This window comes from Drosophila grimshawi, unplaced genomic scaffold, assembly GCF_018153295.1.
Source record: "Drosophila grimshawi isolate 15287-2541.00 unplaced genomic scaffold, ASM1815329v1 contig_848, whole genome shotgun sequence".
Lineage (NCBI taxonomy): Eukaryota > Metazoa > Arthropoda > Insecta > Diptera > Drosophilidae > Drosophila > Drosophila grimshawi.
In genome coordinates, this window is record NW_025063692.1 from 20,627,149 (window position 1) to 20,650,529 (window position 23,381).

General features: G+C 38.2%; 2 protein-coding genes across 3 annotated transcripts in view; one reads left to right on the plus strand and one right to left on the minus strand.

Moving 5' to 3' along the window:
* LOC6564950 overlaps positions 1-19,676 on the plus strand; it is a 47,923-nt gene extending 28,247 nt beyond the window's left edge. Inside the window, exons 2-7 of one of the 2 annotated variants that reach the window (XR_004365268.2) lie at positions 14,504-14,560; positions 14,661-14,849; positions 15,403-15,596; positions 15,902-16,004; positions 17,645-17,926; positions 17,964-19,676. Coding sequence is in view for 1 of the 2 variants with exons in the window: in XM_032738326.2 (XP_032594217.1) it covers positions 14,504-14,560; positions 14,661-14,849; positions 15,403-15,596; positions 15,902-16,004; positions 17,645-17,805 (704 nt within the window). In the remaining variant the exon portion in view is untranslated. Of the gene's footprint in view, positions 1-14,503; positions 14,561-14,660; positions 14,850-15,402; positions 15,597-15,901; positions 16,005-17,644 lie in introns of both variants that reach the window. The other variant, XM_032738326.2, reaches the window with a different exon arrangement.
* LOC6564951 lies at positions 4,094-8,738 on the minus strand. The gene is made up of 2 exons (XM_001991314.2): positions 8,692-8,738; positions 4,094-4,712 (listed from the first exon to the last, which is right to left on the minus strand). The coding sequence occupies exons 1-2, from the start codon at positions 8,736-8,738 to the stop codon at positions 4,094-4,096; spliced, it is 666 nt and encodes a 221-aa protein (XP_001991350.2).
* Positions 19,677-23,381: the final 3,705 nt, after the last annotated feature.

The window sequence follows — 23,381 nt, forward strand, 5'->3', positions numbered from 1 at the left end:
GATTAGACTGTTAGGGGTTTGTATGTTGTTCATTTTAAAATTTAAAAAAAATAATAATTCATCTAATTTTATTCATTAGCTTAATTTCGAGTGGAAAATGTGGCGTAAGCAAAGGCAATTTCATTGGAATTTCTTTGACCTAAATTGCCTCAGAAATTTAGGCTTAATTTTAGGGCTTAGCACATTATTAATGAATTTATTATTTCAACTTAATGAGTGACACCTTTTTGGTTGTACACTTTTCATTTTGTATTTAGTATTAAGTGTTATTAAATTCATTTCATATTTTTGTATTTATGAGCATTAAAAGCCGTAAATAATATCAAACGACATGCCATGGCAGGGACCCCAATAATTTATACAAACAAATACATACATACATACATACATACATACCATGTTGGCCCCCATTTTTTCCCCAGTTGACCTTTTCAATTTAATTTGACTCATTTTTCGCATAAATTCAATTGAAAATAGCTCGATTTACTATTTATTGCTGGACGCAGAGCTCCGGGAGACCCTTTGACAGTCACACACACACACACACACACATTGCGAACCATATTTTCGATGGAACTACGCCCACACTAACACCCCGCCTGCCTGCCTCCTCTTCTTCGATGCCCTTCGATAACAATCAGAGCACTCGATGCCTCGGGGCAGTTTTTGCTGTTTATATCGCTCTATTCGAAACCCAGAAAGTTAATAATTCTATATCACTTTTATGTGCGTGCATTCTCTCTCTCTCTCTAACACACACACACATACACATATAGATTGCGAAACTTTTGTCACACTCACATAAACCATTTGCTATTTTTTCTCCAGGCAGGAAAAAAGTTGGAACGTTTGCACATAAAATTGTTAAATTGTGCGTTGTCGCATCTGAAAATTATTTCATATTATTAGCAGCAGCTCCAACAGTTTTCTCGCCCAGGCTCCTTCTCCACTCCCCCTCCCCCTCCCCGTACGACCCTGTAACCATGTATCCTTCCTTGTACAGCACGCAAACAGAAAACAAGCTGCCGGGATTGGAAGCGACAAAAGTTTTGCAATAATGAAGGCGTATTCTCGCAGGCTTTACAGGAACTTGTCGGCCACCTGCGTCGCAAGTGCAAAGGTGCTGCAATTTGCCTCGCCCAGAAATGTTTACAATCGTTTTTCGAGTCGGTTTGTGAAAAGCAGCTTTTAGTTTGGGGTCAGATCGTGTGCACTTTGGCAAATGCTGTCATTTTGATAAGGAATGTTTCTGGGCTTGGGCAGCTACACAAGTGCTCAGCATATAGACACAATTAAGTCTGAGTGCACTGTGCAAATTGTGAGGGTATATAAACTAGAAAAAGTAAAAAACTAAACATTAAACGTGATTACAACATGCTCTTATTCATTTTACAAATTAAATATAACAAACAAGCAAACAATATACGATTGAGATGATTGATCATAGTTCATAAATTGTCTTATGTTGTCACTGCTTTCGCTCAGTGTATGTTTACACAAGACACGCGAATGAAATTATAACTGACCCCACGCTGCAACCTCAAAACGCGGCTTTTGCTACCTGTGCATAGGTCGCTGGTAACGGTGCTTGGGGCTTTTGCCCGGACGGAACGTCTGACTGACTGATTGAACAATTGCGGGGTGCACAATTATAGCTAACACTGTCACGCCATTGTTATATTGCTGGCGATAGCTTAAAAATGCAAACCGCCTGCAATGTCAGGGCTGCACTTGTGCTGAATGGACAAATATATAGGGATGGGGATGGGGATGGGGATATGGGCCAGACTTGAAATTGCTCGGTAGAATGTCAATTATTGTGTTGGCTAACCAAGGCAGTGCCCGTCAGCAGTGGCCCCTCGTTGACGATAACGTAGTCGATGACAATGATGAGGCCAAGAAACCGGTGTCCTCGACACCGCCACCTGGTCTTGAAAATCGGTCCCAAGACACTTCACATGGCTAACGGCTACTACAACTAGAGGTTACAAGTGAAGGGGGAGTGGAGAGGTGGGCTTGTCTAGAGAAAGCCAAAATCAATATCACTTTAAATTATGAACAATCAAAAGAATTGTTGTAGTGCCATTGCTGTCACTGTCATTGCTGTTCGTAATTTGTGGAAAGTTCAAACGAATATTTTGAGCATTTGTTAGCAAACTTCGAAGCCAACTTTTTAGTGTTCCTGCGGCGATTTAATAACTAATGTCACGACATTTGCAACGCATGTTACCATTAAAAGTTAACATAGATATTCCTGATTGGGGCTCATTGCCTTTTCAATGGATACTTTACTGATTGATGAAATCAGGATACAGGTACTGGAATTCTGTAAATCGGAGCATTGCCTTACTTGAGTAGCATAGGAATGATCCATCACAATACAACTGATTTTCTATAAATCTTTCTGTTTCTACAAATATATATATATATACATATATGTACATACATTTCATCGAATTTTTATTTTAATCCAGCCTTCAATATCAGTTGTTGTTATGACGTAAAGAACTCTCCAAATATTTTGATATACATATACCTGTTAGGGTATGGAAACTTCGACGAATCGCAGGTAATATTTGACTGCCGATTTTCTGTATGCTCGCTTATTTGTGGCTGGTTTAATTGGATATCCTATTTGTAATTTTACATTTGTATAAATAATGATTGCAAATTTAAATGGAGATATCAATTTTCATTTGTACGTTGCGCATCCGCCATGTGGCTGACATTAAATTGGTGCCCTTCCCTTATCAAGCACATTGCCATTGGTCATCAGCTGACCAACCCAACTGCCCCGCTGCCAGCTCTGCACCGCAATAAAATCATTACATTGAAATTGTGGCAAGACAGAAACAATGGCAACAGACTGAAGTTTAGTGCAGAAACTCAGATCGATGAGATGAGAGATGCATAACGAAGTTGAATTGGGGAGGCGTGGGGAGAGGATATTCAATATGAAAGACTGGGGGAGAATAGTGGAAAAGTGGAAAAGTATAAATGTGCAGAAGGTCGCTGATTAACAAACACAATAAAAGGGAAAATCAGACAAATACAAATGTAGCCTTATATAATGAAAATTATAAGCTGCTGCCAGAAAGAGTAAAACTGAGAAAGGGAGAGAAAGAGAGAGACTCATAAGATGAAGTAAAAAAAAAAAAAACAGGAAAATAATCATATCAGGGAACAAAGCCCGAAAAATTAATTCAATTGCAAACTATCGGAAATGATGGATTTGAAACAAATGTAGAATGCAAAAGGCGTAATTATGTTTGCATTGAGGCTGAGACAAATCTCTGAGAAATTGACCAAGCGTCAATTCGAATACAGGTTAAAGCGCTAAGTGGCCTTCGACCCGCTGCACAGCACAATGACAACAAGGACAACAGGTTCAGCAGTAGTTAATGCTTCCGGCTGCTGCTGCCTGCTGCCTGCTTCTTCTTTGTCTTGTTAAATATTTGTTTGCTTTCGACTAATTAAGAAAGTCCACAAAGTGACCAGCTTCAAAGTGTGTCCTGCCGAAGGAATGACATTTTAAATTTAAACATCAAGATAAATGTGAATTTTATTTGCATGTATTTATTATGAAATAGAATTTAATAAATTCAATTTGATTAAAATACGTTCTTAAAATTTGATTTTAAATTGTCAAAAAAAAATGTATTTTAAATTAAATTTGTGTCTTAAGGCTAAGCATAAAAAAGGATGTAAATGTTGTTGTTGCTTTTGTACATCATTGCTAGGCAATTAGTTGTTGTTGTTGTTGTTGTTGTTGCTGTGTGTGTTGAAGCCGAACAACAGTTTGATGAATTACTTAAATGATAGATGACAGATTTGATGACTGATGAATTTGCATCTGTACAACCTGTTGGAAGTGATTCAATGCTTGATTGATTGCTCTCCTCGCGCCTCTTCTCATCTTTGTATATACAAATTGTTGCGATTGAGGTATTGGTTCGCGGCTCGATTGACTGACCGACAACCTGTTGCCAGTAGCCAGCAGTCAACCCAAATGTGCAAGCAACTGTGACAACTCCGACCCAAGCGGAACCTGTCCAGTTGCCCACATGCCCACATACCCTCACCCCATCCTCCTCTAAAGATCTGTGCTAATGGGATGCGTTAGATGCTGCTGCTGAAGCGGACTGCTGACCGCATATACTGAGACATTTGTATCAATCTTGAAACGCTTGGCGGCGCTCTCCATCTCCTCCAGATCGCTGAAGGCTGGAAAATCGGTGGGACAAAAGTGGCCGGCTATTGCCTCCGGTATGTGGCTGACATTGTGGAGCATGTGGGCGGGCGTACTCTGCAGATAGTTGCGCCACTTGTGATAGGAGCGTGAGTTCAGCTCAAATGTGGAATCGCGACGCTGGCAAATCGGAGACGATGTCTTCGGCATAATGCGCTGTGCGTGCTGCATCATATACATCTCCCATTCCAGGTTGCCCACGGCGGATGCCAAGTCGCAGCTGGTGCTGTTATCATCATCGTTGCTGCGATTGTTGCATTGATTACTTTGATTGGCCAATTCCATGTCCTGAGTGCGTCGCAGCTGCTGTTTGGTGGGCGTTGAGGCAGCGCTGCTGCATGTATGATAGCCACAGGAGCGCTCCAATTCCGTTTCAGCCACTGGCTGCTCGGCAAAATCATCGCAAATTGGACGCGTTTGACTGCGACTCCAAATGCTGCCACTTGGATTGCGACGCGGCGTGCTGCAATCGCTGCCCAGCCCACTACTGTTGTTGCTGGCGCTGCTGCTGCCACAGCTGCTGCTGCGACTGCGCTTTGTGGCATAAGCGCTACCATTCAAACTACCACGACTCGTATCCAATTTTAAATTGCTCGCACAGCAGCCCATTTCTATCAAATTATATATATATATATATCTGTGTGAGAAGTGTTTAACTAGATTTGATTTCAACTGAAGTTATTCGCGTTGTGTTCGCTGCGTTGGTTTACTGTCAACTGTTTGGCCTAACCGTCCAGCAGTTGCCTCTTATATAGCCCTGTCCTGTCCTTTGTCCAATGTCTGTCCTCTCAGCTTTCAACGCAGGTAGTTTTCGCGAATTTCCACGAATTTTGTGTGTTGTTTTTGGTTTTGCTATCGCTTTACCTGATAGCCAACCAACAACAATCGAGGACAATTGGCTAATCCGATGCGCGGAAAAATGTTTTATGGCCAAATGAAAGTCCGTTAGACCCTGTGCACGTGTGCGTTTGGCTTAAAGGCATCATAACAGCAACATTTTACCTGCCTAGCGTCCTTGATTGTCGTCGTTGCTTCGTCTATCGCAGTTGCCTTGATGGATTTTCAATAGATCAATCTTGGATTTTCGCAAGTACATATATTTGAAATCAAAAACCCTAAAATCACAATGTTGGCCACCATTTGTTTATTGGCAACCCTTTATGCTTGCTTGCTTTCACTTTTGCACACACACACACACACACACACAAACAAGCACACTCCCTATATGATTGCATCCAGCTCTTAAAATATATATTTTTGGGCCTTTCAATTTCAATTTGGATTTTGTGTGCGGCGCTGCGGCTGCGCTTAACCTTGGCCCATTGCAATTGTGGCTAATTGTTGTGCAAACGCCGTTGACGCCGGACACGGACACGGACACGGATGCATAAGGTGCTGTCCCGGACAGATAGGAGGGAGAGACATCGTCGCTGCTGGAGAACAACAGATGCGCATTTCGATCACTCACTTTGAGAACTTTGAGTTTTATTGAGAGATTTTACTTAGTTGCTCTCTGGCTATTTCACATGAAATTTCTGAATGGAATCGAACGTTCTTGGCCCAAACTACTTATGACTGCGCCTCCTGCTGCTGTTGCCACTCTTCAAGGTTGTCCAATAAATAGTTCAATTGTCTGTAGCCAGTGCCAATTATATTTCATGAAACTATACGTAGATATGCAATTGAGCCAGTTCAAATCACTCCAAATTCTACATAAATGTTGCATATATCCAATTAATATATAATGTTGTGCTTTGCGACTAAACTTCGAATTTCATTCACATCATTTATAAATTGGCTAGCTTGACATGTTCCAGAATAAATGTAAATTAACTAAACTTTTTTTCATATTAAATCATACCAAATCCAATATTGCAGTGTATTATTATTTCTTTAAGTGTCCATTTCAATTCATACATAAATTCAATATCGTAATTGAATATGAATTTATGTTTTCTTAAATGCTATAAATCAATCGTTGACTGTTATTGGATTTTCTATCAATCGCAATACATTTCCCAACCAAATATAAATCATTCTTTAGAAATTTGACAGAATACTAATTAAACCACAATTGCATAAATTAAATTACACATTTGACTTATTTATCGCTCTGACTTTTAGCTCATAAATAAATAAACGAAATAAAGAAAGAGTCAGGCAAAAATATGTTTTTAAGTATGATATATCGTTCTAGAATTTAGTTTAGAAGCTTCTAGAACAGACGAGGTACAAAATCTTGAAGATTTACCTGCTTGCGCCAAAGATTTTGTTTGGAAACTTCTCGAGGAGAATTTTGAGTTTAACAGTAGAAAGTAGAATGTGACAAACTATTTTTGGGATTAAAAACCCCAACGGAAATATACTTTTCTGTATTTTCCATATAAAAAATATGCAAAAATGGACATTCCAGTAATCTACAAATGATGAGATGGGTAAACATCGAAGGGAAATACGCATCTATAGCTATAAGAAGAATATAGGCGCACTCAGCCTCACATGGTTATTGGGTAAAGGGTGAAGGATGAAGGGTTAAGGGTTAAGGATGAAGGGTTAAGGCGTTACATTTCCCACACTCGCTGATGTTTTGGGTGCAGCCCATTTATTTGGCTGGCGTCAAAAGGTTGCAACTGCGACTGTTTGGCCATTTGCTGGACTGGATTTGACTATCGGCAGGAAACGTGGAAAGTTGCATTTTCACACGCAATCGCAAAAGAAGTCCGAAGTTTTCCGCAACCGCCAACTGGAATTTCCCCCTGGCCCAGCAGCGGGCAGCGGTCCGAATACAATGTTCACACCATTTTCACATTTATGGTCAACAACAAAGTCGACTGTGTGTGTAAGTGTGTTGGTGTATGGTTGACAATTTTCCAAATCCCAAATGGAATTCAGCTCGGGGTTTTTCATTCTTTGCTGTTTATCTGCGAGTGCGTTAAAGAAATACCGGATGCCGGGCCAAACCACACCAGACCAGACCGGACCGGACCGGACCGGACCTCAAATGCTTCAACTCGAGTCCCCCAAACTGCAGTTGTTCAGATTGCAATTTTGTTTTGTTTTGCCTTGCCAGCACGTGACTGTAACTACAGTGGGGCAAAGCAGATAACAGTGGAAGCACTTGCTTCCAGCCATTACAACTGCATTCATATCGCCAAATTTATTAACTTTATTAACTTTAAAGAAACTCTTTGAAACTGAGCCAAAACTTTGCCTTTTGCTGAAATAAGATTACACAAAATATACAAATAAAATAATATCCATGTGAAACAAACAGCAACTATAAAAGTAATATATTTATATGCCCATGTCTACATATAGAAAACAAATATGAGTTAGGTAATAAAAACAACAGTAAAGCTTAATAGCTATACTAAAACACTGTTAGCTTTTATCTTCAGTTAGTTGTGCACAGCATTACTTTCGCCCAATTAAGTTGATAGATTCAACTGATGGATTGATTAGCAATTAATTACACATTAACGACATGCTCTAAATTGCACAAGGACTATCTACTAATTAACAATCATTTAGCAATTCCCGGTGCCCTTGCGGCACATGTGGCTATGCCATTAATTGGGCCACCAATGCAGAAGTTGCACGCAGCACAAGTTCCAATCTCTGCGCCAACACGAGCAGCATGTGCAACTTGTGTACTGAGCATGCACAGCCTTGAAACAATCCAAACAATTGAAATGCCATTGACATAAGTACAACTGTGATGTCCTCGCATACAAAGTATCCTGTAAGGAAAAAATATTAAGATTCACTGCTTCATCTGCTGGCAGAGCTAGAATATCTTATTATATAGAAGAGCGAGGAGATTGCAAATTTTTCTCAGTTAACTTAATATTTTATAGTCTTATGGCTTAAAGTCCCATTTGCAAATAATTAAATATGTACTTAATGAAATGTTGTCCAATTCAATAATCAAAGTACTTCATTTAATTCCTTCCTTGAACTTTAAAGTCATTAATTTTCATTAAAGCTATATAATAGCTTAATAATAATAACTAACAAAATAAAGTCAATTAAAAAGTAATTTGAAATAAATCAGGTGCACAAGCGAGTTGCCGCAGTCACACAACACCCCATTTGCATTAATTATGCGGGGTACAATTGAAACACTCGAAATGAACATTTCAGCAATGCAAAGATGGCCACTTGGGTTAGTTCGGGACGTGTCTGAAATGCTAAAACCGAAAGTTGTCCAAACTTGTGAATGCAACCAAAAAAAAAAAAAACACAAATGTTTTCACATTCTCAAATGCAATTTTTTTTCTCTTTTTTTCTTTTGAGTGCGTAAAACAATTGTTTTCTATGAAAACACAAGGACTAATGCATTGAGTACAGGGTATGTGAGATGCCAAGTGGTGAGAGAAGGAGGGGAGAAAGACACAGAGAGAGAGAGAGAGAGAGAGAGAGAGAGGGAGAGAAGCACATACAAACACTCGAGTCCCCTGTTAAAGCACATCTGGACACGTCTCGTCATATTTTCTGAGCGATTTTTTAACTCACTTCCTAAAAAAAAATCATACAAAATGAATAAATGCTATAAAACTTTTGTTGCGGAAATCTGTCAAAATTTGCCTGCTTGTTTATACATATATATGTATATATATATATATATATATTCGTCTTTTTTTTTGTTGTGTGTTTATGAAATGCATTTGTGGGCCAGCATTTAGGGCCGGGCCACATCGTTGCGGCCATTTGGGCCATAAAAACAGTCGATTGGCCCGGCCAGGTAGGCCAGAAGTAGCTAAACAGCGCTCGTCCTGTCGTGATTTCCTGCGAGTCCTTTAGCTGGCCACTTGTTGATCTGCTCGGCAAGTTGGCGGCCAAGACGACGGGGCGCTCAATCGCTCAATTGCTCGATCGCTCGCTTTGCTGGCAGCGCATCTTAGCGGTATTTCCGTTTGGTATTTCCGCTTGTCGATAGCATTGGGAATTGCCAAAGAGCAATGCGCAAATCGCGTCCACATGTGGCACTTAAGCTGCTCGTTAGCATATGCCACGCGGGGCGGCAACTATTTAAGCGTTAATTTGGCCAGGTTGCCTTGGACTTGGCCCTAAGCACTTGCTTGCTGGAAGAGTGCTTCTTGAAACAAGTCAACTAGCGACAAGTGTGGCAACTAGCCAACCTTTTGGGATTTGCCCACAACACTTTGACCAGGTGTCAAACGATCCCTGCAGCAGCCCAGACCAGACCAGCTCAGCTCAGCTCAGTTTGCGTACAGTTGTGCTGGCTGGCAGTCATGTGAATTCAGTTTACAGCTTTAATTAAGCAGTTCAGCTTTGTGTGCACTGTCCTCACCTCACCTCACGGTGACCACTTAGACAGCACTCTGAGTTTTATATGAGCCTTGCTCTCTACGTGGCTAATTCAGCAACTTTGCTCTTACTTGCTACATACAACTTGCTTTGCCTTGCGGTCAGCAAACCATTAAAATGTGAGCCAAACGAGCTGCTGGTTGGCTATGCAGCACATATTTTATACACCTACACTCAGCAAAAGAATTGCCCTACATTTTAGAAAATTTCCCTAAAAAATTAGAAATTTCATATTAATTTTAGAAATGATTTCTAAATATAAGAAATAAATATTCTTAAAATTACAAAGGTCTTACAAATAATAAAATGCAAACCCTGATTCTTAGAAAAAATCCTTTAGAAATTCAGAAAATGGTAATGAAAAATTACAGAGAGAAAATATCAAATTAAGTAATGCAAAACACAATCGAGCAATCCACAATCTTCAATTTTAGAAACCTACTTTCTGGTTAATAAAGTGAGGAACTCTTAACGTCAAAAGTATGGCAATTTTTTATCTGAGTGTAGCATGAGAGGGAAGTTGATTTGCCTGTTTAGTATGCCCGATGGCATGCAAACATTTAATGCACCAAGACTAACACATCTTAATCGGCGGGCTTGAGTAGTGTATTACTGCGAATCATCTGAAATTAAGTTAAACATCGTCAGAATATAAATATGCCAAAGACTGACTGAGCAACGCTCTGAATACTTGATAAAGTGAAAGTTCGAATTGTTTTGTAATTAGAATAATTATTTGCAATCACCTAAAACGATTATTTAAAAGAAAAAGACGAACTTTCATTTGCTATTATATTATTGCTACTCTCAGCTGAAAGGGAATCATTTTTATTATGATATAATGAACATTTCCAAAATATGTTTTATAAAGACAATGTTAACTGGCTTCAAAGAGATATAAGCGATGAAGCCATATGAATTGAATCTGTTTCTTAATATTCCATTCTTATATATTCTATTATTACACCTTTTGTTTTTATTTACCTGTCTGCTGCTAAGTCGTATACATATATCAATAAAACTGAGGGTTTTAACAGTATTTCTGCTTCTGTCTGTAACTTTTGCATGTCTCATGTCGAATTAACAAAGCTGAAGTTGAATGCGTGTGAGTTATAAGTGTGTGTGTGTGTGTGTGTGTGTGTGTGTGTGTGTTGTGAGTGCGTGTATTTTTTGTTTGAATGATTTACAAAGCAACTGACTGCGATTGTGTGTATATGTGTATTGCAATATATAGAAAATCAATAAATGTTACTTACATTCCATTTTCCATATACACCTATATACATATTTGTACATATATATTAGTTTGTATTGTTCTTGTTGTGATTTCATTATGAATTATTAAACGGCAATGAGTTCCCTGCTTTGTATATTCTCTCAAGCACACTTACTCATAATGGAAACGACAATCTCGAGCGATATTATTGTTTCGATACGTGCTGATTGAATTGAGGGAAACAACGAGAATGTTGTTGGAACCGGCAGCTGCGCCAATTTGCAATTTACGTGTGCAAATTGATTCTGTGCCCAACTCAAATCACAATTCGAGTGTCATTTAACAAAGGCGCAACCAATTTAATTGTTCTTTTTTTTTTGGTTGCTTACGATACCCTGTAATATCTAGCGAAATATATAATTGAGCTGATATGAAATTTGTAGTTGTCATCTGATTATAATCGAAATGTTTGTTGATCGATCCTATCTACAATTCTAGGCATCTCAGATATGTCTCTACTTTGCATCATATCTTTCAGTCACCCACAGTCAACTGACAAACTTTTACTTGTTTTGTGAACATCTACAACACTATCAAGTATATACATATATATTCTTGATCAGGATCAACAGCCGACTCGATGTCCATATGTATGAGCGCGCGGATATCAGAGGATAGTTAGAGAATTCAAATTTGAAATATACGTTTATTTAATTTTATCGATCGCCGCCTTCATTTCGGTCGTGAATATCGATTCATTTCGATTTCCGATATGCGCACGTGTATGCGTGAGAAAGGGATAGCAAGATAATCAAGGCGAGCGTGAATATGTTTGTGTATTTATTCTGCATTCTGCAAAGGCTCTCTAACTACGATTACGTGTATACACACACACACACACACACACACACACACAGACACACACATAAATATTTATATATATAAACGCGTTTGTCAATATCTGCTCATTTCAGTTGGGGATTGCGTTTATATATATATATATATGCTCAGTATCTGTGTCGACCATAAGAAATGAAAGTACTTTTTAATGGGCAATTTGGCAATAAAACTAGAATATACTTTACAGCTGGGTTCAGGGTATATCGTAGTCGCAATCACTCAACTTCTTATATTTTTTTTTTGGTCTGCCTTTCAATTGCGTTAAGTAATTAGAAAGGAGCTCACATCCTGCTGCTGCTGCTGCTGGTTTTGACTTAACGAGCATTTAATTGCCAGGCTTACCCTTGGTGACACACACTTACATACCCACACACACACACACACACAGTCGCACACACTGATTACCTGCACTTCCTTTCCGCTTCACCCTTTGAACACGTTTTTCAGTTTGAGTGCATTGTTCGTTTTACTGGCTGGATACTTCAACTTTCCTACTCGATGTCTTACTTCTTTTATGCTCTACATTTCACTTAGTTTTTCGCTTACACTTTGCATTTTTATTTTTATGCGCATTTCAGTTTCATTCATAAATTTCAGGGAATTTCTCATTGTGGCACCAGAGAAATGTTCCAGGAACTTAGTCAAGTAAACGCTGTGTGTGCTCTGCGTGTGTGTGTGTCCATGTATGTATGTGTGTGTGTGTGTGAGTGTGTGTGTGTGTGTTGTAGGTTTGTTGTCTAGTCTTGTTTTGGTCTCTCCCTGATCTTGTGCCCGGTTTTTGCCTTGAGGGAATTGTGCATAATTTGTGCATGTTAATTAGCTCATTTTCGGGCGTAGATTAAGCAAATTAACCAAATTAACTAAATGAGCAGCAAGTAAATAAATAAATTAAATACTCCAGAAGGGCAGACTTCCAGTATAGGGATATCTCTACGGTATATATGTACATAAAGGTCAGCACTTGATTTCAAAGCCTACATAGGCTTGTATGTGTGTCAAACAGAGTATGGCTAAAGTGTTCCCACATCCGAGTATTCCATTTAACACGTCATAAAAGCTAGTCGCTAATAGTATATTGTGATGATGTAGGGATGTGTGTGTGTGTGTGTGAGGTATTTTCCATACCCAGATTACATTTGTTAACCATTTTCATTCTTCAGCAAATAAATATAATCGAATCTGTCACAAGCATTAACAATTTAGGTGATTATGTACATGTAACAGACTAAGTATATATGTATATAGTTATATATATATGGATTAATATTTCGTATTAGCATTTAGCTGCTGGGTTAATCGGAAGTTTGACAAGCATTGATTTTAGATACCTAACTAACTATTTGGATATTCGGAAAGTTTCGTAATGCTGAAATAATGAAGAAATTGAAATGAAAGTTATTTTGCCAAAGGACTTATGCAGATATGTGTGTATGGTATACATGCAAACATACTTACATACTATGTATGCATGTCCTTCGACCAGAGTATCTGGCACTCGAGCACTGGCAACCGGAGCATAACTACTTTTTGGTCGAAGTTTACTTGAAGATGTTAACTTGATGGCATTTTGGCTGTGGATGTGGTTGTGGTTGTGTCTGCGCCATAAATCATCATCATTACAACAGGCACTAAGTAATGTTACCCCATGCCCCATGCCCCCTACCCCCTGACCATCTTCCCCGCTAGCTGCGAAGCATACCAATTCGCTTGCCACGCGACCTTCCTTTGCTGCGAAATAATCGTTACTGTTACGGCTCTGTAACTTTTAATGCACTAAACAAGTGCCAAAAGTTGCGCATATTCCTAAATTGTGTTCATAACAACAAGAACAACAACAAATTCTTTTATGTGTGTGTTTCCGGGTGTCTTCTGTGTGAAAGAAGCACTTTGCACAGCAGCATTTTCACGAAACTGTTTATGAACTATTTTTGGGGCTAAAAAGTTGCATGCAGAACTCTCAGTTGCAGATGTGAATTGCCCGAGTCGTTGGGATCATCCTGAAAAATGATGCCGATGCAGTGCTTCGTGCTTTCAACTTTTCCAACTTAGAAATTTTACTAACTTGAGCACTCGGTAACCGGTCCATGGAGACGCAAAGCTTCTAATAAATTACAGCGAAATGATGTTTGACTTACATTGAAAATTGACTTAGGTGCAGCCCTATCTGGGGGCACTTAATACTCCTGATGTGCCCCTTTAATTTGGTGCCGCTGAATATTAGCAATTGATTGAGATTGGATTAGAACAACACATAAATAAGCCAACTAGCTTTAAAGATTGCATTCATTTTCAAATTGACTTTCTGAACTTGGCTAATAAATTCCATGAAACATTGTTTTTTTTTTTTATTTAACAAGAATTTAAAAGCCAATTGAATTTACAATTTAAAATGCATCTAGTAAATGAAAATAAATAGGAAATAAGTAATGAAACAATTGATACTCTTCAAAAATGTTGAACTCAAATACTGAAATGTATCCACATATGTTGTCATCATGGCTAATACATCTATATGGAAGGATCTGTGGCCAAAGAAACTTTTGACTTATTTGGCAAAAGTTCTGTCAATTTTGAGGATAACCAAATTAGCTGCTTGATTCCTCCAAAATTCTACCGAATTCATTTTGGCTGCTGGCCAAAGTACAGGCAACAGAAGGCCAATATGGTGGCCAAGTCAATATTTGCCACTTGCCACATGAGAGTGCCGCACTCGAGAGTTTATCGTTTGTCTTTGTTGCTCAAACTCATTCCCTCTCTCACTCTCTCTCTCTTTTTCTCTTCTCTTCTTTTGCAATTGCCAACTGCAGTTGCTAAGCTGGCTGCATACGCCGAGGAGGTCAGCAGCGGGACTGGCATCTCGGAAGGTGAGTAGATGGTGCATATGCCACGTGCGGCATGTCATGTGGCGCATGTGGCATGCCGCATGCCACTCGATTGACGAACTTAATCAAGCGAGTTTTACAGAATGGGGCTCTGGTTGGAAAGGCGGCACCAACTTTCTTGTGGAAGTCGAGGAAACAGCTGTCATGTCACCGAATGTCGCACGTGGCAGCAGCAACACATCCGAGGATTACATCGCTGAACTAGCCAACAGCCGAGAGATAGACCCCACTGGCGCAACCATCTCTGCAAATGACACAAAAATTGAAACGGGTAAGTGAAGCGGCTCAAGACAAAGAAAAAACAAACACAAAAATTTGCGGCACAAATTACATCATCGAATATGTATGTATATATATACATATATATGTGTATATAAGCATCAGTAAAATATGGAAAATCTTTGCATATAAATGGGAAATAAAAGTGAAAGCCACGTTGAACAAGTTAATGCGTTGTCGTGCAATTTAAAGAATATTTGTAAATCATGTGGCATAAACATGGCACATGTTCGGCTTGCCGGCAAAGCCTTGAAGATTTCTTGCTACAGATGCACACAAAAGCGCCGCAAGGTGCGTGTAATTGAATGTTTATGGTCTTAACTGTAATCCAATTGCCACACGTTGGTCGGAATGAGGCCCAGTCAAAAACCGAATGTGTTTTTTTTGCTGGATAATTGAATTCCAATCAGCGTCTCTTGAGTTATTTATGCGGTGTACGTGTGCAGAGTTGAAATTCAAAATCGAATCGATGCCAAACCGGATTGAATCCCAACAGCACTTCTACAACTGAATTTTTTAACACATTTGTCTTTTTGGCATGGCAGGACCCAAGATCATAGTGCGCACCGAGGAGGTGCTGATTGTTGGACTCGTTCTTATGCTCTGGGTGGGTGCAATAATGCTCTTCTTCAATCGCTGGGGCAAGATACGCATGCTGGAACCCTATCAGCCAAAGTTCCAGCAACAGCATCGCAGCTCCTGTCCCTTGGTCGAATTGGACGCAGTGACAACGCATCAGGTAATATATAGCCAAGATCTCTGTTTTACTTTAAGAATATATGTTAAGCAATATATATATTATTTATTCTAAATTATTCTAAATATATTATGTTATCGTATCACAGTCGACAACTAACTCGACTTGCAACTTGTTACATAGAATCCAGATGCGAGTTGCGCATATTGCACAGCCAGAGAGTCGTTGGTTTTTGTATCTAGTTATACGCTTAAGTATAATACTGTATAATATATTTAATGTAAGAAATTATGATAACATTTAACTCCAATTAACTGGTTTTCTCTGCGTTTACCTTCTTTTTCTAGCGCACCTCCGTTTCACGCATGTCGATGGGAATGGTGCATAATCATGCTCTGAATATGCCAACGTGTCATTTTGCGGCCTATAACCCGAGTATTTATGCAAAGGGTAAGCTTTCTCCTTGACTTGGCGCCACATGACACGTGCTGTGACCGCCAACATCCCCGTCCCCGTCCCCTCCTTACCTTACCACACTCCAGTTGCCACACCATCTCGTATATTGCATGCTGCACGTTATTCGTGTTCCGCTTGCAGCACAAAAAAATTATCGTAAAATGCAAATGCAAGTGGAAATGCCATCAAAATTGAATCCTCCCTGAGTGTGTGTGTGTGTGTGTGTGTGTGTGTGTGTGTGTGTGTGTGTGTGTGTGTGTGTGTGTGTGTGTGTGTGAGTGTGTGTGAGTGTGTGTGTGTGTCTGTGGCTGTGTGCATGTTTTTGTTTTGTGTTAACTTTTGCTGCATTTTTTGTAGCATACTTTTTAGCGCCGCTTGAAGCGTTCCAAACTTTGCGCTACAAAAAAATATGCACTTAAGATATGTGTTAATCGCATCATATTCACTAGCAAAAAGTTGTCAAAAAACTTTATTACACTCTCACTTTGAAACTTTTAAGCAACTCTTAACAGTGTTTGTACGATTAATCTATAATAGTATTTAAGATATAATCTTTATTAAAGTAAAACAGGCTTGGGGGAAAACTCAATGTTGTATTTATTATGTAAAGATATCCCACATATATCATACTTAATGGATCGATGAGGCAAATTAATTAAGTATTGAGTAAACTAATCGCTTATACTAAATGTGTACGAATTTGATTAGTATTGTGAACAATATTTACTTTAGAAAATTACATGATTTATTCTTTCGCAAGAATGCAAATACTTTACTCATCATTTATTGAGGACTAAATGTAATACTTACACCCATTTTTAATACCCTGTACAAATAACACGTTATCAAGGGGGAGCTCAGTTTAAGCAGAGAGAAAAGAATAGAGGGAGAGACAGAGAGCCTTAAAAAGCAGAAAAAGAAGCAAAAAGCTGAGAGTCAGGGGGAAAGAGTGTGAGAGTAAATTGCCTATAAAATGTATAATATAAATACTATGTTGAATGCGTACTAGTCGAGGCGAGTCATCTGTTTTAAGTGCATCATTTTCGTTGGACTCTTAATGAGTTGCCACACAATTAAGTTGCACAGTTGGGGTTGGCATGCTTGAAGCGGCTGGCATTGGGGGGCAAGGGAGGCAAACAACAACACAATTTTATTGCCATTTGTCGGCTCTCGAGGATGCTGCGAATCCGATTTGGGTTCTGTGCTCCGGCAATAGCACGCACAACCACACACACACTTAAGCAACTCAATTTGGGTATGAGAAATGGTAATTAAAATAGAAGCACGACGCGCCAGCAAAAAGTTTTTTGTTTTGTCTGTGTGTACATTTGCACAACAAATGTATAAATTATAAATAATATGAAAACATTTCCTGAAACTGTACGTTTGGCAATTGGCTTTTTCAACGCAATTATTGAGGTGACAATTGGATAAGATGTCAAGATAATACTATTGTTTAAGTGAATGCATTCAGATCGTGTGAATGAGAACGTTATGGCAGTTTGAAGTCGTAGAATGACTCGACAGACAACAAATTAACCTTTCCTATTTGCCTCACAACTTGACTTGAATAATTCAGCACTTACTAATTATTATTAAACTTTAACCTAAGCACATTTTATATCTCGTTGCAGGCTACGCATCGCATGTCTCGAACGCTTCAAGGCCTCGCCAGAATTCAGTCTTCGTTGGAGCCAGCACGAGTCACTATTTGATGCCGAGAGCGCCCCGAAAGACGCGCTCCGCCATGGATCTGCACTCGATGGTGTTGGATGAGAGCGCCGAGCAGGTTTAGATACATTCAAGAGAGATGAGTTGAGTCCGAATGTGTGTGAATGTGTGAATGAGTGAGTGTATTTGTATTGAGTGTGAGAGTGCACAATGAATGGGAAATAAGTCAGTGAGTAAGTAAGCAGGTGGTAGGCAGTAAGTGTAAGTGTCAGTAGAGCGCAGAAGATGATCAAGAAGCATTGAATATAGATTGACAATTGATAAGAACAACAACACTGTCCAACAAATTGCAACAACTACTATTTACAACGTGTTTTTAAACTCAAAACTACGCATTACTTAAGCGAGACAGCTAACATCTACCACATCTCCTCTCCGATCCTCTCCTCTCACTCTCGCTCTCCCTCTCTCTATTAATTGTTCTCTCTCTCTCTCGCTCTTATTTGATCGCTGTCTCTACTAAGTGGCTGTTGTATCTATCGTAATACAATTTAGTCGTCATCCATTCAATGGAATCCCAAAACATATTTCTCCAATTGGAATCACATGAGGCACGTAGCAGTTCACTTCTGTTCGAGCAACGAATGCTGATTGCTATAAAACTGAACGGTTTACATTTTCGCTAGGCAGCTTTTGTCAGCCATGCGCTAAATAAATACATATATATTTTATAGTATTATTAACTAGTAAATATCTAAAATCTATTCTATTCTATAAATATATGCTCGTAACAGTCTCCCAGCTGGTAACTACCACACACAAATTGATTTCGTTATATCCACAAATAAGAATATACCTAAATGTTTACTTAGTATTACAAATGAATATAGCTGGTTCTGCAAATAGTTTTGTTGCAAAAAAAAAACAAAATAATAATAAAAAAAAAAACAATAAGCATAAGCTCAAAATATCCCAAATACGAGTACATATTACGCTATATCCTAAATATAGATATTAGATTTCATTGACGCGATCAGCTTGAGTCCAATGGGAAACGGAATAGATCGAGAATATTAACAGAATAATGCTGAAATTATGTTAAATTAAAATCAAAATTGATGATTGATGATTGATGCTTGATGTCACTCTGTGTGAATCCGTCATAAGGAGCAGAATGGGAGAGACATAAATTATAACGAGTCAAACAGACGGAAATGACTCCAACGAACAAAGGTAAGGAAATCTGAGCTCCAACGAATGGATTGAAGGAGAATGGGACTCACTCGAATCAAAGGAATAAAACAAACACGGTGAACTGTTTGTTCGTACGCCAAATTATAAACAAATAAGCCCAATTCGTTCAATTAAACTGCAACGCGCAACTTTTTCGTTTAAACTTCAATTTGGTAGGCTTGGGAGATTTTATTTTTATTGATCTATTTATTCAGGCTTAAAACAGGCTTGTTTTTTGCGCTTTTGCGTATATGCAAATGCTACAAGCCGTTTGAATGTCTTAAAAGTCAATTTGACCCCCTCTGCTTCACAGAGGTGTTGCCTTCATTTGCATAGTGCATAGATTGTAGAAATAGAAATATGGTATCTTGTATTTGTATCTTATAACCTTACTTATAGCCTATACCATAAACTATCTGGGCTCAACGGCTGCCCCTCAATATTCTCGTAGTTCATTTTATTGTCTTTCGCATAGAGGCGTTACTCTTTCTAAAAAACTGTCTGTCTATCTATCTATCAACATATACATATGTATCTCTATCTATCTCTATCTATAACTACATATATAGAAATGAAGCTTAAGCACATGTTAGATGACGTAATTTGTAAGTAACTGTGCTTACTTTCGACCAAGAACAAGAACCAGAACAAGAACAAGAACAACTACAACCAAATGTATGACTAACGAAAGCTTTAAACAAATAAACAACCCATCCAACTGAATAAACTAATGTTATATAAATATATATATACACGAATATATATTTAAATATATATATTTTAAGGTTCTTATCTGTATGATATAAAAATAAAAATAAAAAACCAAAGTCTATTGCAAACTTTGCGGAACAACTAATTGACCTAAATTGCTACTACAACAATTAAATCAAAAACAAAATGCATATTAAAACTCGTCCCCGAGTAAATAAAAAGTATAATTTTAAGGCACATTTTGGGTATTCCCTAGCTCTGATAAACTGATCAATTAATAAGTTGACAGGCACCAAAAGAATTCTCTTAGCACAAAAACCAAGTATAAAATAATTTCAGTTTTGGTAATGGCTCGATAAAAATATTTTAAAGCAAGCAAAACTCCAATATAAACTCAAGAGTAAGTTGTTAAACAGCAACAAAAGCAACGTGTACCGAAAGTATTGAAAGAGTCACAGCTACATAATCCGGATCTTCAAAAGGTTCGTAAACTATTCGTGTGTGATATATATTCAACAGTTTATCAGAGCCGTGGAACACCAAATATTAGTTTAAAGCGTGCTCCAAATTTAAATGGGTAGTACTAAGTGTTTGTCTCTTATCTTCAAAATGATAAAAACAAAAAAAAAAAAAACACACACACAGAAACAAATACAAATACTTGTGTATACATTCTCTAAATATTACATTGCAAGTTTGTATGCATATGTATTTGTCAATTTGTATTTTACATAATGTACAAGTACGAAGTAAACAAAAAACTTTTAAATAAATATTTATACATACATATATACAACCAAAAGTATATACGTAAGTGCGCGAGTAAGCAAGCGATACATATATTATATATACTCGTGTACTACAAATATCAAATCGAATTATAACAACAAATATATACACTAAATTTCAATGAATAAAGGAAACAAATATATTTGGTTCAAGGCAGTAATAAGTTTCAATGGGTGGGTCAAATAAACAAAATGAAACGTTTTTTACTAATATTATTTATTTGTTAATATATTATAATTATAACTTGGTCGTGAAGTAGTGCTGGACGAAGTATCGACGTAACAACGACACATCGATGTTATTGCATTTATTTATTTTCTTTTTTTTTTTTGTTTAATTTTATTGTAGTGATTTATTACCATTTGATTACTTAATAACACTTTGTATACTTAATAAGAAATATTTCATAAAGAAAACATATTTAAGAAAATGAGAATGTTAATTATTTGTGAAGTGTATTTGTATTTAATAAGAAAAAAAAGAAGAAATTAAAATTATTGTTTATTTGAAATAAACATCGCACATCGTAAATATTCTTCTTCATCAGCAATATCCTTGATCAAGGTTTGGCCTCTAGATTAATACTGCTTTTAAATTTGGAACAAAACTAGTCAAAGGACTTTCGAAATTTTTTTTGTCTTATTACAATCAGTATGCCAATGACTATCTGTGCTCCAAACGAAATTCCTGGTGCGCTTGATCAGGGTCAAGTGCAATTTATCTCATTCTTACTGACCAAATCCTTTGTGTAATTTTATCTCAAATCTTTTTCTTGAATCGATAATCCTTCTTTATGTCAGCTTAAAAATGTTTGATTCTTCGAGATCTTTAAAGATACAGCCGTGCTGTATTTATGTTTTATGAATGTTCTTTGCACAATAATATTTCTCCATGTCTCCATATCCCTGCCTTTTTTCAAAGGACACGGTATGTTCGAACCGCAGGAGTCACCAAACCACTTGCCAGGATGTGCTACGATATGGCCGAGCTGTGACCAATTTTATATTTTAAAAAAAGTGCTAAATTTTAGACGTACTTGGAAGCTATTTTTTATATCGCTATTTTAAACGAGTTGTTGCAAGTGTTACAAGTTTACCGCAACCACTAATAGATTATAAACAGTTCATAATAATATATCTTGAGCACAGCTCAACTCGGTACAATGCTGGCTTGGGGCTAGGAAGTGATTTGCCTCAGAGAGTAATGTGTATAGCATTAAAGCAATGTGGCATTATTATATAGGGCTGTGCCTGTTGGCAGCCTGATGGCTTCTGGCTCTTTGGCATTTGGGTCATAAACAATTAAAGCAAATGGCCAAACGCCGCGTAAACTGCTGACAAGGATGCATAAAGCAAAGGGGAATTGCGCCCTCCGGCCATAAAACAGCCGACCCGGCACGTCCCAATGGCATCCAGTCAGTGCAGCTCGATCCACTTCAAAAAAATACCCATCACAAAAGATTGGCTTGAATTTGAAACCAACCAAAAAAAAAAAATCATTTATCTTAGGTACGTCGAACACCCTTAAATGGGAATATGTAATAAGTTCTTTTTCGGTCGTCGCTCAGAAAAGGGAGGCTAACTGTTATCGATGTTTCTTATTGCTCGATCAGCAGAGTTGCTTCATGATTGTAAATATCGATTAACAAAGTTGCTTAACAGAATTGGTATATGTAAATACAACATTGGGTAATTAACATAATGACGGTTAGATTTAAATGTGCCATGTTTATGAGTAAATACGAGACTAATTAAACCAATTGCTTGAGTAATTGAATGATGAATGCATTTCATACAACACTTAATATTGAATATCGCAAGAGATTGAATTGAAGCATATATTTTTACGAGTGACATCAGGAAGTCGCTTGGCCTTGAAGGCAGATGCACACAAATCAAGCAACTGCAACATGCAATTGCTGATGCTGCAACACAGCAGCAAATGCAGCAAATCATGGCCATGCCCTATTGTTGCACACATTCTGCTGAAGCTGCTGCATTTGCCAAATGGCCAACGGGGTTCCTTAAGGCCTTAAACAACTATTTATTGGCTTGGCAGCTGCACGTGCTTGCAACAGTCAACACCGAAAGAAACCCATCTCCATCCCTTTCCCTCTCTCTCTATTTTTAACTGCCAGATTTTGACAAATGACATTTGCTGTTCATGTCTGTCTGCCATTGCAGCTCGCCTCTGTCTCGCTGCCAATTAGCTTCCAGTTGGTTTTGGCCATTCTGCATAAATACAAAGATCCTCGCACGTCAGACGTAATTGATAGCTATTGAGGCGCAAGATATTTGCATATTGTACACGATTTGGTACTCTCTGCTTCCCCCCTCTACTCCTCAATACACTCTATACAGCTTGGCCCATTTTTTTGGGCGTACTTTGGCAAATTGATGTGCTGCAACTGGGGGGACTTAATTACTTTTGGTTGTCGCTCAAAGGTAAGGTGTACACAAACAGAAATGGTTGCAGTACACAGAAAAAGGAATCGTCTCCATCATCACTTGAGATACACACAGTCGAACTTACGCCGGTCCGTCTGTCCGTCCGTCACATATTGTGCTGTATTTCACTTTAGTTGAACTTGGTCTGTGTGTGGTGCAGGGTATATCCTAGTCGGAATCTCGGGACTGGTATTTGTGTTCAAAGGCATTGTGTTACGTGTTCGTGTACCGCTGGTGGCAGGCTCTTGTTATTGTTGTTGCTGATTTTTCAATGTTTCTTGGTGCGCGCTTTTCAGCGCTTTTCTTGTTTTGCCTGTTGTGGTTGCTGTAGCAGGCGCTTCGTTAACTTTGATTTGTCCACTGAGACACATTCAAATTAAATTTCTCATCTTCCCCAAATACACACACATACACACACACACAAACTAACATACTCACGACTTAAGGCAAAACTAAGCAAGCGCTTTTTGTACCCTACAATTTTGAACGTTTAACGTTTACGAATGCAATGCAAAGCACA